This window comes from Notolepis coatsorum, assembly GCF_963971535.1.
Source record: "Notolepis coatsorum genome assembly, chromosome: 10".
Taxonomy (NCBI): domain Eukaryota; kingdom Metazoa; phylum Chordata; class Actinopteri; order Aulopiformes; family Paralepididae; genus Notolepis; species Notolepis coatsorum.
Window position 1 is genome coordinate 82,644,610 of NC_140174.1, and position 13,438 is coordinate 82,658,047.

The window sequence follows — 13,438 nt, forward strand, 5'->3', positions numbered from 1 at the left end:
CATTGAACTTCGCACTGAACTTCGCATTGACTGTTATGCATATTGTCTTTTTTCAAGTTTGCACTTGGACGAACTATGCTTCACAGGTTTCACTCAAACAAACTATGTTCTAACGTATCTGCCGGTCGAGGGGGATGGTCCTCTCTCGGCGGAGCTACCTACGTGAATCAGGATATAACAGGCCTTGAGCCCGATTAAACTAAGCTCGAGGCGTGCTGGTTGCCCAGCTCTCCTAGCTAACATTACAGTTGCCAGATTTCTTCTCTCAGTTGAGTGAAGTGGGTTCCTTTTTTCTAAATCGTTACAATATACATTATAATATATATATATATATATATATTACATATATATAAGTTATTAGTATGGTTAAGATACATAATGTTGTGGTTGCTGTGCTCGGTCAAGGTTGACCAACTGATGTTTGATCGATACCGGACAAGTACTCTGATGTGGGGGAGGGTGTTTTTAGTTTTTCTTTTCAATCGACTCGCTCCGTTTTATTTTTGCTTTCACACCCACGCTCGGAACTCAATAGGACCTTAACAAGTGGATATGTATCCATTATGGTGTTCTACTCCAAACTAATTACATTCAGTCATACTGCAGCCTTTTTAGACTATGGCTAATTTGAACATATTGATCTGGAATACAGGGGGTCTCAATATACCGCATAAACGCACAAGTGTAACGTGGCTAAAAAGGAAGGAAGTGGACCTTGCTTTACTGAGTGAAACGCACCTTTTATTGGCGGATAACGCAAGACTGGCAATTACCATAACATAAGTTCTTCTTCTTTTAGTACCAAGGCCCGTGGGGTAGCCATAATACAGAAGCGAATTTTGAATATTAAACTGTTAGATGTGTGGTCTGATGCAGATGGTCGAATTACTATTGCTAAAATAGAATGTTCTAACCGGAAAATTGTGCCGATTTCTGCATACGCCCCTAATTTGTATGACGCTAACTTTTATGCTGTACTCACTGCAGCTATGCTGAAACTACCTGATTACTCATTAATAGTAGGAGCTAATTTTAATGCAGTTTGGGATCCATTGATTGATAGGTCCAATCACACTGAAACCTCTGATCAGAAGCAAGCTACCACAGCCCTACAGGCCTGGTCTAAGGACACGGGGTAATCGATATGTGGCGATCACTCAACCCATCCGCGAGAGATTATTCCTTCTTCTCGTCGAGACATAAGACCTTTTCCAGGATTGATTGTTTTTTCTTCCCCACGTCTCTTTGATAGCTTTGATGTTGACTTATTGCCCATAGCACTTTCAGACCACAAAGGTATCCTACTCAAGGGTTCACTCAGTAAAATAACATCCTGCGCCCCTAGATGGCGCTTTAACTCTACACTGCTGAAAAACGGAGTTTAACTTGCAATTTAAAGAGAAGCTCACTGAATTCCTGCAGTTGAATGCTGGTTCGGTATCCATGGGATTCGGTCTCTCCAAGCTGGTGGAATTGGAAAAGCTTCATGCCACGTTGATCTCTTCATTGCAGCACAACTACTCTAGTCGACTAGAGCTTCAAATGAAGGTAGTGAAAAAAGAGATTAACTCCATTTTAAGACAACAATCTGAATTTCAGATGCACAGAACAAGACGACAGCACTACTACTTTCACGGCTCCAGGCCTAGTCACCTACTAGCTATGAAGATACGTGCCAGTGAGCAATTTGCGGATATCCCTTCCATTAAGAACCAACCGGGGGAGGTAACCACCAACCCCAAAAAGATTAATGATACATTTAGCTCTTTTTATTCCAACCTGTACAAGTCAGAGGTGGTCTTTGACCATACCAAGATGGAGGATTTTCTTGATCAAATCAACCTACCACAGATCTCGGAAGATAATGCTAAGCTGTTAGCTGCACCTATCACGCTAGTTGAACTTAGAGAGGCGATTGCGGATATGCAACGGGGCAAGGCTCCCGGATGGGACGGCATTCCACCGGAACTCTACCTTGCATTCTGGGATGTACTCTGCCCCTTATTACTCGCAATGATTTTACACTCAATAAAAGAGGGCAATTTCTCCAGAGACGTCAATATGGCGCTTATATTTGTTTTACTCAAGAAAGATAAGGACGCCACTGAATGTGGCAGCTACAGGCCCCTAAGTCTCCTCGGAGGCGATCTTAAGCTATATGCCAAGGTTCTAGCCACCAGACTTCAAAAGCATACGACATCTCTAGTTCACCCTGATCAGACCGGCTTCATAAGAGGCCGCCTGGTTACTGATAACATCAGACGGTTACTGCACGTGATTGATGCCAGCAAGGATGTTGCAGTTCCTACAGCGGTCATGTCCTTGGACGCAATGAAGGCATTTGACAGATTGGAGTAGTCTTACTTGTGGGCAGTTCTTAGAAGGATGGGGTTAGGTGAGGGTTTCATTAATATGATCAAAGTTCTCTACACAGGGCCTTCGGCCATGATCTTAACGGGGAAGTTCTGCTCGCCACTCTTCTCTGTCTCGCGCTCTTCTAGACAGGGTTGTCCTCTTATTCGCCTTATCTCTCAAACCGCTAGCTCAATACATCCCAAATTATATCTCCCGTTTCAATTCAGGGCACACATCACCAGCTTGTACGCAGATTATGTACTCCTGTTTATGCAGACTCCCTCAGTCTCTCTACCTCATCTGCTCAGCGTGATAGATGAATTTGGCAGCCTGTCCGGCTTTAAAGGAAAACTCCAACATTTTGGGAAATTAGCTTATTTAACATCTTCCCTGGAGTTAGACAAGAAGATACATACCTTTTTTGTCTCTCTGCATGCATTAGGCTTAGGGAACGCCCGCACCGTTAGCGTAGCTTAGCTTCATCACTGGAAGTGGGTCAGACCTTTACCCTGAAGTTCCCTACAGTCCCCTACAGTCACGAAATACACTCCAAATACAACCCCAAAACGTTCCTGTAAACATGTTGTGACCCGTGTATTTACCACGTGGAGAAATAAAAAATAATTGAATTCAACATTTACGTTTTCCAAGCAAATATACTCTGAACTATTTTTTGCCGAACCACTCCTCTCTGGGCTCAGTGATTTCACGTCACCAGTGCTACTTTCTAACGTGAGGCCAGTGTTTGTTTACATTTTCATTTCATTCAAAGGATCCGAACCGATTGAAGTTTATGGATACCATGACTGTGGTAAGTTTTAAGAGGCTAGCGTTACACAATAAATGAGTTATAATAATACCACAAGTGTGGATTCACTCGACCAAACCCTGTAGTCGTGCATCGCAGTCATGAAAGGGGCTAACTAGGTCGATAGTCCAGCAACGTTGTGACTGTCCTATTCATCAATCTCACAATATTCGCTAACGTTAGACAGATGGAATACAGCCTTCCATCTAAAAATATAAATGAAAACTTACCACAAACTCGATTGGAGGCTTAGCGTTTCCAGACTTTAAATATTATTTTCAAGCTTTCTCTCTGAGACCTCTGATCACTTGGTTTGATGCTCAAGCAGCCGTGTCTTGGCGACCATTGGAGGAGAAGATGGTGTCCCCACATAGACTTCAGGATATTGTGTATACCAACATTTCAATTAAGCAATGCAAATTACGATTTGGCCCTCTTATCACACATGTGATCCAGACTTGGCGTGATATCCAGAAAGCGTGTACTAACCGCCATAAATGGCACACGCATTCCCCTCTATTTAACAACAATTTAGTCCTTATTGGACAACATCCTATTAGGTACCCTAGATGGGAAAAGAAAGGCATCCACACGTTGGGGGATATCTTCGATAACTCTGGTCTCCGTTCTTTCCAGGATCTTTCCAACGGATATGATCTCCCCGGAACCTCCTTTTTCTTTTATTTACAAATAAGAGCAGCTCTAAGGGCTCATGGCGTTCCATGGGACGTCGAGCGTCACCGTTTTCACAAATTATTTTATGACAAAGAGACATCGAGAGGCTTCGTTTCTGACTTTTATCGCCATTTACTTATGTCCTCGTATAAGGACCTCCCCCTGGATACGATTTGGAGAAAGGATGTTCCGGAGTTGAATGTAGATTTTGATTGGGATGCAGTCTGGGAAAATGTTCGGCTCTCCTCAGGCAACCCAGATCACCAACAGATTCATCAACATTTTGTTCATAGGACTTATCTGACCCCTAGACGATTGAATCTAATGGGTCTCAGACCCGACTCTCGATGTACCTTATGTCCAAACGTTGCCACCGGAACATTTATGCATATGTACTGGGAATTTCCTCCTGTTGAGCTCTTTTGGGAAAATGTTACCTCCCAGCTATCAGATATTTTCTCTCTGACCATACCTGTTCTACCTTCTGTATTGTTATTGAATGATGTTTCTCAATTACCTCTATACATGTGAAGAGACTCATTCTAGCCAGCCTCACAGCCGCCAAAAAATGTATTGCCTCAAGATGGATACACCCAGATAAATTAAGCCCGAAGGTATGGATTCTCACTCATCTTGATGTGATTTATCTGGAGATATCCACTGCACAGGTTATAGGGGTTAATGAGTCGAGTATCGCGATCTGGTTGGCAGCTGTGGCAAAGATAAAAGAGCGCATATAACTCAATTGCTGCTGAATAATATTTTATGTATTTAACTCACGTTGAGGTCCGGGGTGAGTGGGGGGTGGGAGCGTGAAAATGTCCATGTCCACTTGTGTTTTGTTTTGGGTGTTTTTTATTGTATATTTAATTATGTATATGTTTTGGGCCCCTTTGGCTGTGTGTCTGATGGTCGCGGGCTCGGAGGGGGGACCCTGGTTCGGGGTCTCGGCGGATCGTGGTGTTAAAGAGGCGTGATGCTTTGGTTCGCTGGGGCGCCGGACCAGGGGTCCTCGAGGGATGGGGATCGGGGCTGCCGTGTCTGGTGAGGGTGGGGGCTCAGGATGTTCACTGTACAGTATGTCTCCATTATTGTCTCCCCATTTTTTTAATAGGTTGCTGTTTTGTGATGTCTTTTTGTGTATTATTGTTATTGTTGTATTGTGATGTGTCTTGTTCTATGTGAAAAAGTTAATAAAAAAGATTTGATCACAAAATAACTAAAGGTGTGCCACAGGGTTAAATTCTAGGTCCTGTCCTCTTCACTATATATATTAATGATATTTTGTTTTTGCTGAATGGTTGTCAAGCCCATCTGTATGCATACAGATATTGTTGTGCATTGTATTGCTAACTCTGTACAATTGGCCATTGAGAACTTACAACTTTAATTTATTACCCTCCAGGAAGCTCTTATTAAACTTAAAATTGGTTCATAATGCTAGTAAAACTAAAATTATGCCGTTTTATAGAGCCAGAAACATTGAACATAATAGTTTCCATATATCTACCGTAAGTGGTTCTAGCATTGAGTCACCGAATATAAATATCTTGTTGTGTGGCTCGATGAGAGATGTAATTTATAGGCATGGTGAGCGTGAGGCCTCAATCCTTAAATCATTGGACTCTGTATATGACTCTGCCCTCTAGGGCTGACCTCGACTAGTCGACTAATCGATCGAAAGGAGCCGTAGTCGACTGCCAACCTCTTAGTCAAATGCAAATTTTTTTAAATAAAATTATTATTATTTCTCTTTTTTAATCATTCTTTCCAAAAGCAAAGAGGCCTAGAGGCACTGAAAGAGGATTTCACACACTAGACATATCAAGATGTATCCATCAGTGGACCAATTGCATGCTTTCGCAGGACAAGAATCCTTCAGTCGACTTCTTCAGATATTAAGCACCCCCCACAGCCCAAATGGAATGATTTATTTTTGCATTCAGGGGGGTGGTCGACTATCGGCAAATTTCGGCCAATCAAAGTAGACTATACAAATCCTTAGTCGGGGCCTACTGCCCTCAGATTCCTCGCTAATGATAGATAGTGTCCTTTATGAGAAGGTTGGTTGATCCTCGCTGATGGAGAGGTGCAACAAACACTGGTATTTAAGCTACTGGTAAGTCCTTAAAGGTGACATGCATTATAAATGTCTTTTTTCAGTGTCTAGCATTGTATTATAGTAACATGACACCATGAACATGACTCCATGAACATGAATAACCTATCTCAAACAATTCTTTAAAGATTTATTTTTTGACGTTTTATCGCTTTATTGCTACTGGGCAGTCCAGTAGAGAGAGACAGAGGAGGAATGGGAGACAGAGTGGGGGGAAGACATTCGGCAAATAACGACGGGTTCGGGAGTCGAACCCGGGTCGGCCGTGTTGCGGCTGAGCGCGCTATGTGGTTCGCCACTGGGGCGCCCTATCTCAAACAATTTTTTTTTTTTTTAACTTTGGCCATTCCGCTGGCTCTTTTTTGCGTTTATCGCATTTTCTCTGGTCAAGAATGACCGACAGAAACAGGTTTGAATGGGTACAGATGGGGGAAGACACTCTGAGAAAGATACGGCTGCAGTCCGGGAATCGAACTCGCTAACCCCAGATCCGTGACGAGCACGGTTGTCCCCGGCGCCGAAATAGCGCTCGAGGTACGCGGTGAGCTACTGGAGCTCCCTCTCAAACAATTCTAAGGTAGTTTTAAGCTTTTTCTCCGGCAGCGTGCGCTAATATGGATTCCGGCAGAGTGCGCGCAGCACAATTTTTTTCAGGGGAAACACTGACCACCCATCGACTCCCCTCCCGCTGACTCTGCCAATTGAGTCAGTATGATGGCCGGCCCAAGCCGGAGGCAACGCTGACAGCCGGATTCGAGACCGGTGTCTTTTGCGTTGGTGACGAGCGCAATGTCCGCTGCGCCACCCAGCCGCCCTAGCTAGTTTTAATTTCTATCCGAAATTACAAAAACACTGAATGGAGACCAAAGGTGAAATAGAATGTCAGAATATACTCACAGACAACGCTCCTTCTTCAACCTGCTCACTTTTGACTCCAATTCTGACAACAGAAAAGAGTCCAATGTTTCCATAAACTCTGCTGGAAACCCCATATAGAATATGTGAGGGCTAAGATGGCAAAGAACATCTCAATTATTAGTAAGGTGAGACATGTACTCAATCCTAACTCATTGCACACTCTGTACTGTGCAATAATCTTGCCTTACCTGCATTACTGCACAGAGGTATGGGGTAACACATACAAAACAACCATAAATACATTGACTATCCTACAAAAAAGAGCAATAAGAGTAATAAACAATGCAGGATATCGGGACCACACACACAAACTGTTTCTACTAGGGATGTCCGATATTATCGGCCGATAGGCATTCAAATGTAATATCGAAAAATATCGGTATCGGTTTAAACATTTTTTTTTAATGTATTTTTTTTTTTATATAATTTTTTAAAACATAACATACAATTAGACACACAAGCATTAACAGTAAACATCCAATGTAAATCACCATTTGAATCAATATAAATGTAGTTTACGAGATATATACCTAATACTTGCTATCTAATACAATACATACATATGCTCTTGCTCGCTCTCCCCCCCCGGTCCCCCACTTGGATAATCCATCCATTTTCATTCGTTTCTAACCAGGCACTACAATTCATATGCTAGCTTTTATTCTCTCCACCACTTCTAACCAGATTGCAATGTTGGTTTCACTGACACCTACAATTCTTGCTGTAGATATCTCTAGATAAATCACATCGAGATAGGTAAGAACCCATACCTTCCGGCACATTTTATCCGGTTGAATCCATCGTGATGCTATCAGCTTTTTAGCAGCTGTGAGACCGGATAAAACTAGTCTCTTTAGCTGTATAGGGGCTGCAAACTGAAAAACATCATTCAACAGCAATACAGAGGGATGTATTGTACAGGTATATTCAGAAATAAGAATTCTGATAATTACTGGGTCACTTCTTCCCAGAATATCTTAACCGGTGGGCAATCCCAATACATGTGCATAAATGTACCCTCATCCCCATTTGTACATAAGGAACATAGAGAATCTTGTTTAAGTCCCATTCTGTTCAATCTTATAGGAGTCAGGTATGTCCTATGAATATAATTAAGATTAATTTGTTGATGGTTGGTTTACATTTATTTTCTTTACATTTATTTAACCTTTATTTACCCAGGCAAGCAAGTAAGAACAAATTCTTATTTTATTTATTGTCAAAAGTATGCATAATGTGTCAAAAGTATGCATAATGTGTTAATTCCACGACAAGAGATATGCAATGTTAATTACCTGAAATTATTCCGTTTTTGGGGGGGGGGGGGGGGACCCTGCATATATCGGTATCGGTTGATATCGGTATCGGAAATTAAGAGTTGGACAATATCGGTATAGGTAAAAAAGCCAATATCGAACATCCCTAGTTTCTACAATCACACATTTTGAAGTTCATTGATATGGTAAACTTTAAAACTCTGCAAGTTATGTACAAAGCAAGAAATAATCAATTACCGGTAAATGTAAGAAGCAAATTTCTGGATAAACCTCAGAGGACCATTGAACTTCAAAAAACCTGTGATGAAAACCAACCTGAAAATAATGTGTATCTCCTCTTACGGAGCCACCCTGTGGAATGGGCTAGAGAGGATGAACTAAAATATTGCGAAAACATAAATCAATTCAAATCTAGACTAAAAAAAATCTATTTTTGATAGGTACAGAAGGGAAGAGCTTTAATTGCATATTCCAAATAAAAGTTTAAAGCTCAATATATCAAAACGTGGCACTTTACAGTGAACAGGAGGTCTATTTGTATTAAAAACAATAGATTGTTTTTCCTTTAAAAGTCTGGAAGAGGTAAATAAATTTTTTTCAAATTATATTTTCGTTACCTTTTTTGAGTTGATCTAAATGTTACTGATTGTGTTAAAGTTAAAGCTTATGAAGTTATGATATCGTCTCATATCGATTGCAGGCACCTGCATTGTATCGTGGCAGATATCAGCAAATATCGTATTGTTGTCCAAAGAATCGATATCGTATCGTAGGGGTGGACGGTATGGTCTAAAATGTATATCACGGTATAATTTGAAGCATAGACGGTAACGGTATATATCACGGTATCAGTGTTTCCGTTAGAATAATTTTTTTTGCCTGATAGGCAGGCTATATAAATAATGACATCCTCAAGGCATGTAGATTTATAATATTTTAACTTAAAACTAGGCTACTTTTGCATACAGGCATTATATTCCAAATAAAATAAGTCCAGAGACTCCGTGCTGCTGCCGACTTTAAATCAAATGGGTGTCGCCCGACATTAATAAACAGCAGTCTGTTATAATCACATTTTTATGAGCTAACGAATTCCGTTATATTGGACATTTGTATTAATTATATCAAGCGAAGAACTGAGAAATTTGGCAGAGAGAGACGGCAACATTATCGTGGGTTTGCGTGATGACTCTCTCCACCTCGCAACGACTTATTTGCAAAGAGTATGTCAAAGGCTCTATCTGGGGACCTCTCAACAGCGCCCCCCACCCAACAGCTGAATTGCCAATGGCTGAATTGGAGTACTGCACGGTGCCGGTACAGATGGGTGGGTTATGGTGGATTCTGCGGCTCTGCAGCTGCATATGCTTCTCGCAAAATCCAACATCCAGCTCGCGCTGCCCAGCCGTCAGAACATTACACATCATAATGTTCACAGCAAACTGTAGTTGATCACCAGGTATGTTTTATTAACGTAGAATAATTCATATAAGAAAAACGATAGGGAAATATCTTACCTTTCTCCACTGGTTAAAAATGCCAGGAACTGAAATTGAAACTTGCTGTGCGCCGCAGTGATATGTGTTTATTATGAAATGACAATTGCGTGTTGACACGCCCACTGCGCGAAGCCTCCTAAATAACTTTTTCCAGTTTGCACATATCTATTATCTATGACTAATTCTATCTTTTTTTTTTTTTTTTTTTTTTTTTTTTACTTTGACCAGTCAGCTGGTTCTTTTCGCATTTATCGCTTTTTCTGGTCAAGTATGACCGACAGATACAGGTTGAATGGGGTATAGATGGGGGGAAAGACACTCTGAGAAAATACGGCGAGTCCGGGAGTCGAACTCGTGTACCCCAGATCCGTGACGCGCACGGTTGTCCCCGACGCCGAAATAGCGTTCGAGGTACGCGGTGAGCTACTGGAGCTCCCAATTCTATCTATTTTTAGGGGCAAATGCAAGTGAAATAGTCGCGCTGTGGTTACATGACGTCATTGCTATTTTAGAGCTGCTCTACCGGTTACAAGGTATAGTCAAAATCCATACCGTAGAGCAAATTCATACCGTTTATACCATATACCGTTTATACCGTCCACCCCTATCGTATCGTGATGAAACTGGTGATTCCCACGGCACCTCTAGTAGAGTCCATACATCCAACACCAAATCCCATAATTCCTTACACGTAACATGTCTGGCTGTGTGACATAAACTTGTCAGCATGAAAATGACAGCCAAACATGGCACTGCAACTAAATAACACAAATACAATAGGCACATTTGTGACTGTTACAAATATAACACGTTTTATACTTGTGCTACAAGATTTTGGCCTGTGCTACAAAACTATCAACCTCTGTAGCACCAGTGCTATGTGCAAAAAAAGTTAACGTACAGCCCTGTATATATCTCACATCACATTATATATGTGCTGCATACACTATTAGTATACTATTATGTATACTATTATATACTGCAGGTATACTATACTGTAATGTGTACTATATGTGTGTAATATGTATGTATGTAAATGAAAAAACTAAAAGAAAAGAAATGTAAGTCTTCAGGGGTAGGGCCCGACAAGCCTAGTGCTTCTCCCTAGCCCTTTTCGAACAATTGGACAATGCTGCAATAGCAGCTGGTAAAACCTTGACGATTTATGGAATGACCGTTATGTGTCCAAAGCCCAAAATAAAAAATAACTGAACTGAACTGAACTTAGGGTATGTTTATAATATTATATGCAATACTATTGTAAACTACTGAAGAGTCGGTCACAGTCAACCAGCACCAATGAAACTCTTAGCTGTCGGGTGAAAAGAAGCTACTGGCAACTCCACATGTATTGGAGGCATGGTCTACACCCTCCCCAGACCCACAGTAGGGCAGTGCAACGACCACAAAGGGAATTGACATAATGACTAATTTGGGGGTATGAGTGCAAACTAGAATAGCTAAAATAATAATAATAAAAATATATATTATTGACCAGCCCTGACCATCTATATATTGACCAGCCCTGGTCATCTATATATTGACCAGCCCTGACCATCTATATATTGACCAGCCCTGGCCATATATATATTGACCATCCCTGACCATCTATATATTGACCAGCCCTAGTCATCTATATATGGACCATCCCTGACCATCTATATATTGACCTGACCAGCCCATCTATATATTGATCAGCCGTGGTCATTTATATATTGACCAGCCCTGGCCATCTATACCTTGCAGTGCACTTTGGTGGCACTCTCTGAGCTGAGTCCATACACCATCAAAGACCAGAGCAGGTGTGTTTTCTGCACTGGATGCAGGGCTGCTGCTACTGAGCCCTGGGCTGCTCGTCATCCTCCTCTGACAGATTTCAGCCCATCCACCTCTCGACGAGCAAACAACAAAACCTATGTAGACAGGAGACAAATGTTGAACCCTGTGTAGGGTGAAGACATTTTCCTACAGCGAACAGGCTTTAAAACACAGCAAGGCCTGCATCCTGACTTTATTCATTAAACCTGTGGAGAAAAAAATACTTAAGTTACTGGAAAGGTTTATTAATCAGATGCCTAACAGAAGTGGAGGAGCACAGGATAAAAAACTGAAGACTGTGTTGATGCGTTCCCCTCCCCAACATCAGCACAGTCACTCCATAACCTGTATCACATATAAATTGTGAACAATAAGGGGCCCAACACAGAGCCCTGTGGCACCCCCTTGAGGACAGACAGTAATGGATGTGAAGTAGTAGCACTTCACCCAAATAAATACCCAGATAAAATAGTACTCTGATAAAAGTAAAAGCACTAAAGATTCTGGGAAAGCATTTGATATTGAATGTACGTATGTACCAAAAGTAAAAGTGCACATCCTATATGAAGTGTGTGTATTCCAGTGCTTGGGGACATTCAATCCATGATCCATTGACTTCTAAAAAGTTATGTTAAAGTACTAGAAGGTCCAGTTATGCTGCTCTGATTCCGTCCTCTTGAAGTTGGCAGGCTTCATAGATTTTTGTTCATGTTCCGTGATCATGGTTTGTATGCAAAAAACAGTAACTGGTAACTGATGGTTCATGTCAGATAAATATAGTGGAGTAAAAAAAAATAAAGTACAATACTTCATTTGAAATGTAGAGGGCTGTACCGAATGCTTCGAAGCTTCGATCATAATGTTGACATTCGAATTCTAAATCAACATTCGAATTTTTTTTTTTTTATCTTTTTTTTTGTGTGTGTCTATTCAATCTGTTTAAACCAATGGGGGTTTTCTTCACAGTTGCAGTTAAAGATTAGGCTACACTAATATTATAATATATTATACTATAAGTCGTCACCATCACTTTCATACCAACCGTGCCCTTATTGGATTATTTATGTTGACGAAACTGATGAGTTATATTCATTAAAGAAAGTTGATTTAATAAAAGAAAAATACTAATTTAATCAGATTAATAACTGTATTCAAATTGAGGATTTAGTTTAAAAATAAAAGAAAAAATCGTTTTCTTCTTTTTTTGTAAATTTTTTATTATTATAGACATTCGAAGCTTCGTTCGAATACTTCAATCGAAGCTTCGAATGTTAAAAGATTACATTCGTTACAGCCCGAAATACAACGTTTCCCAAAAGGAAAATACTCAAATAAAGTACAAGCACCTAGAAATGTTTACTCAAGTACAAGTACAGCACTTGAGTACAAATAAGCAGGGGTGTAAAGTACTTGTACTTCGTTACAATACTTAAGTACTGTTTTGGGGGATTTGTACTGTGATGTGAATGGGCCGGGTGATGACGTCAGGAGCAGGGACTCAAGCGGCTGTCGTTATTGAACTCAGGTGTTACTGATTGCGGGTGGGGATGAGACGCTGAGACTGTTGATAAGCCAGTGGGACTCGGATATCGGGGTTGGAGCACCTCGCTACAAGCGGTAACCAGTTAGGTCCCGGGGGGTGGGGTCGATCGCGGTCAGTTATCCGCCGGCGACGAAGATATTTCAGCCAGCCGTCCACAGGTTCCAGTAGCGCGAGGAGGGGAGGCTTACCCTCCTGGAGATAGACGGGGAGTCGGGGACGGTTTATAGAGAGTACTGTGCTACCTCGCTCCTAAAACGCTATACTCGGAACGTCCTTGCGGACGCCGAGTACGATTCCTAGGTTACAGCTACAACTAGGGCTGGGCGATATGACGATATTATATAAATATCGGGTACAGTTAATTAACGATACACTTTTTAAACGTATCGTGGATATCGTGATGTTTTGCCCAAGAGGATTGTGTCG

The 13,438-nt window shown here is 41.2% G+C and overlaps 1 protein-coding gene across 2 annotated transcripts in view; it reads right to left on the bottom strand.

The window, feature by feature from the left end:
• rbbp8 (retinoblastoma binding protein 8) overlaps positions 1 to 13,438 on the bottom strand; it is an 80,516-nt gene that overhangs the window by 64,785 nt on the left and 2,293 nt on the right. For both annotated transcript variants that reach the window (XM_084322701.1, XM_084322700.1), the window contains exons 2-3: positions 11,391 to 11,564; positions 6,855 to 6,897 (exon numbers count right to left, since the gene is read on the bottom strand). In XM_084322701.1, coding sequence (XP_084178827.1) covers positions 6,855 to 6,897; positions 11,391 to 11,511 — 164 coding nt within the window. In that variant the 5' untranslated portion in view covers positions 11,512 to 11,564. The remainder of the gene's footprint in view (positions 1 to 6,854; positions 6,898 to 11,390; positions 11,565 to 13,438) is intronic.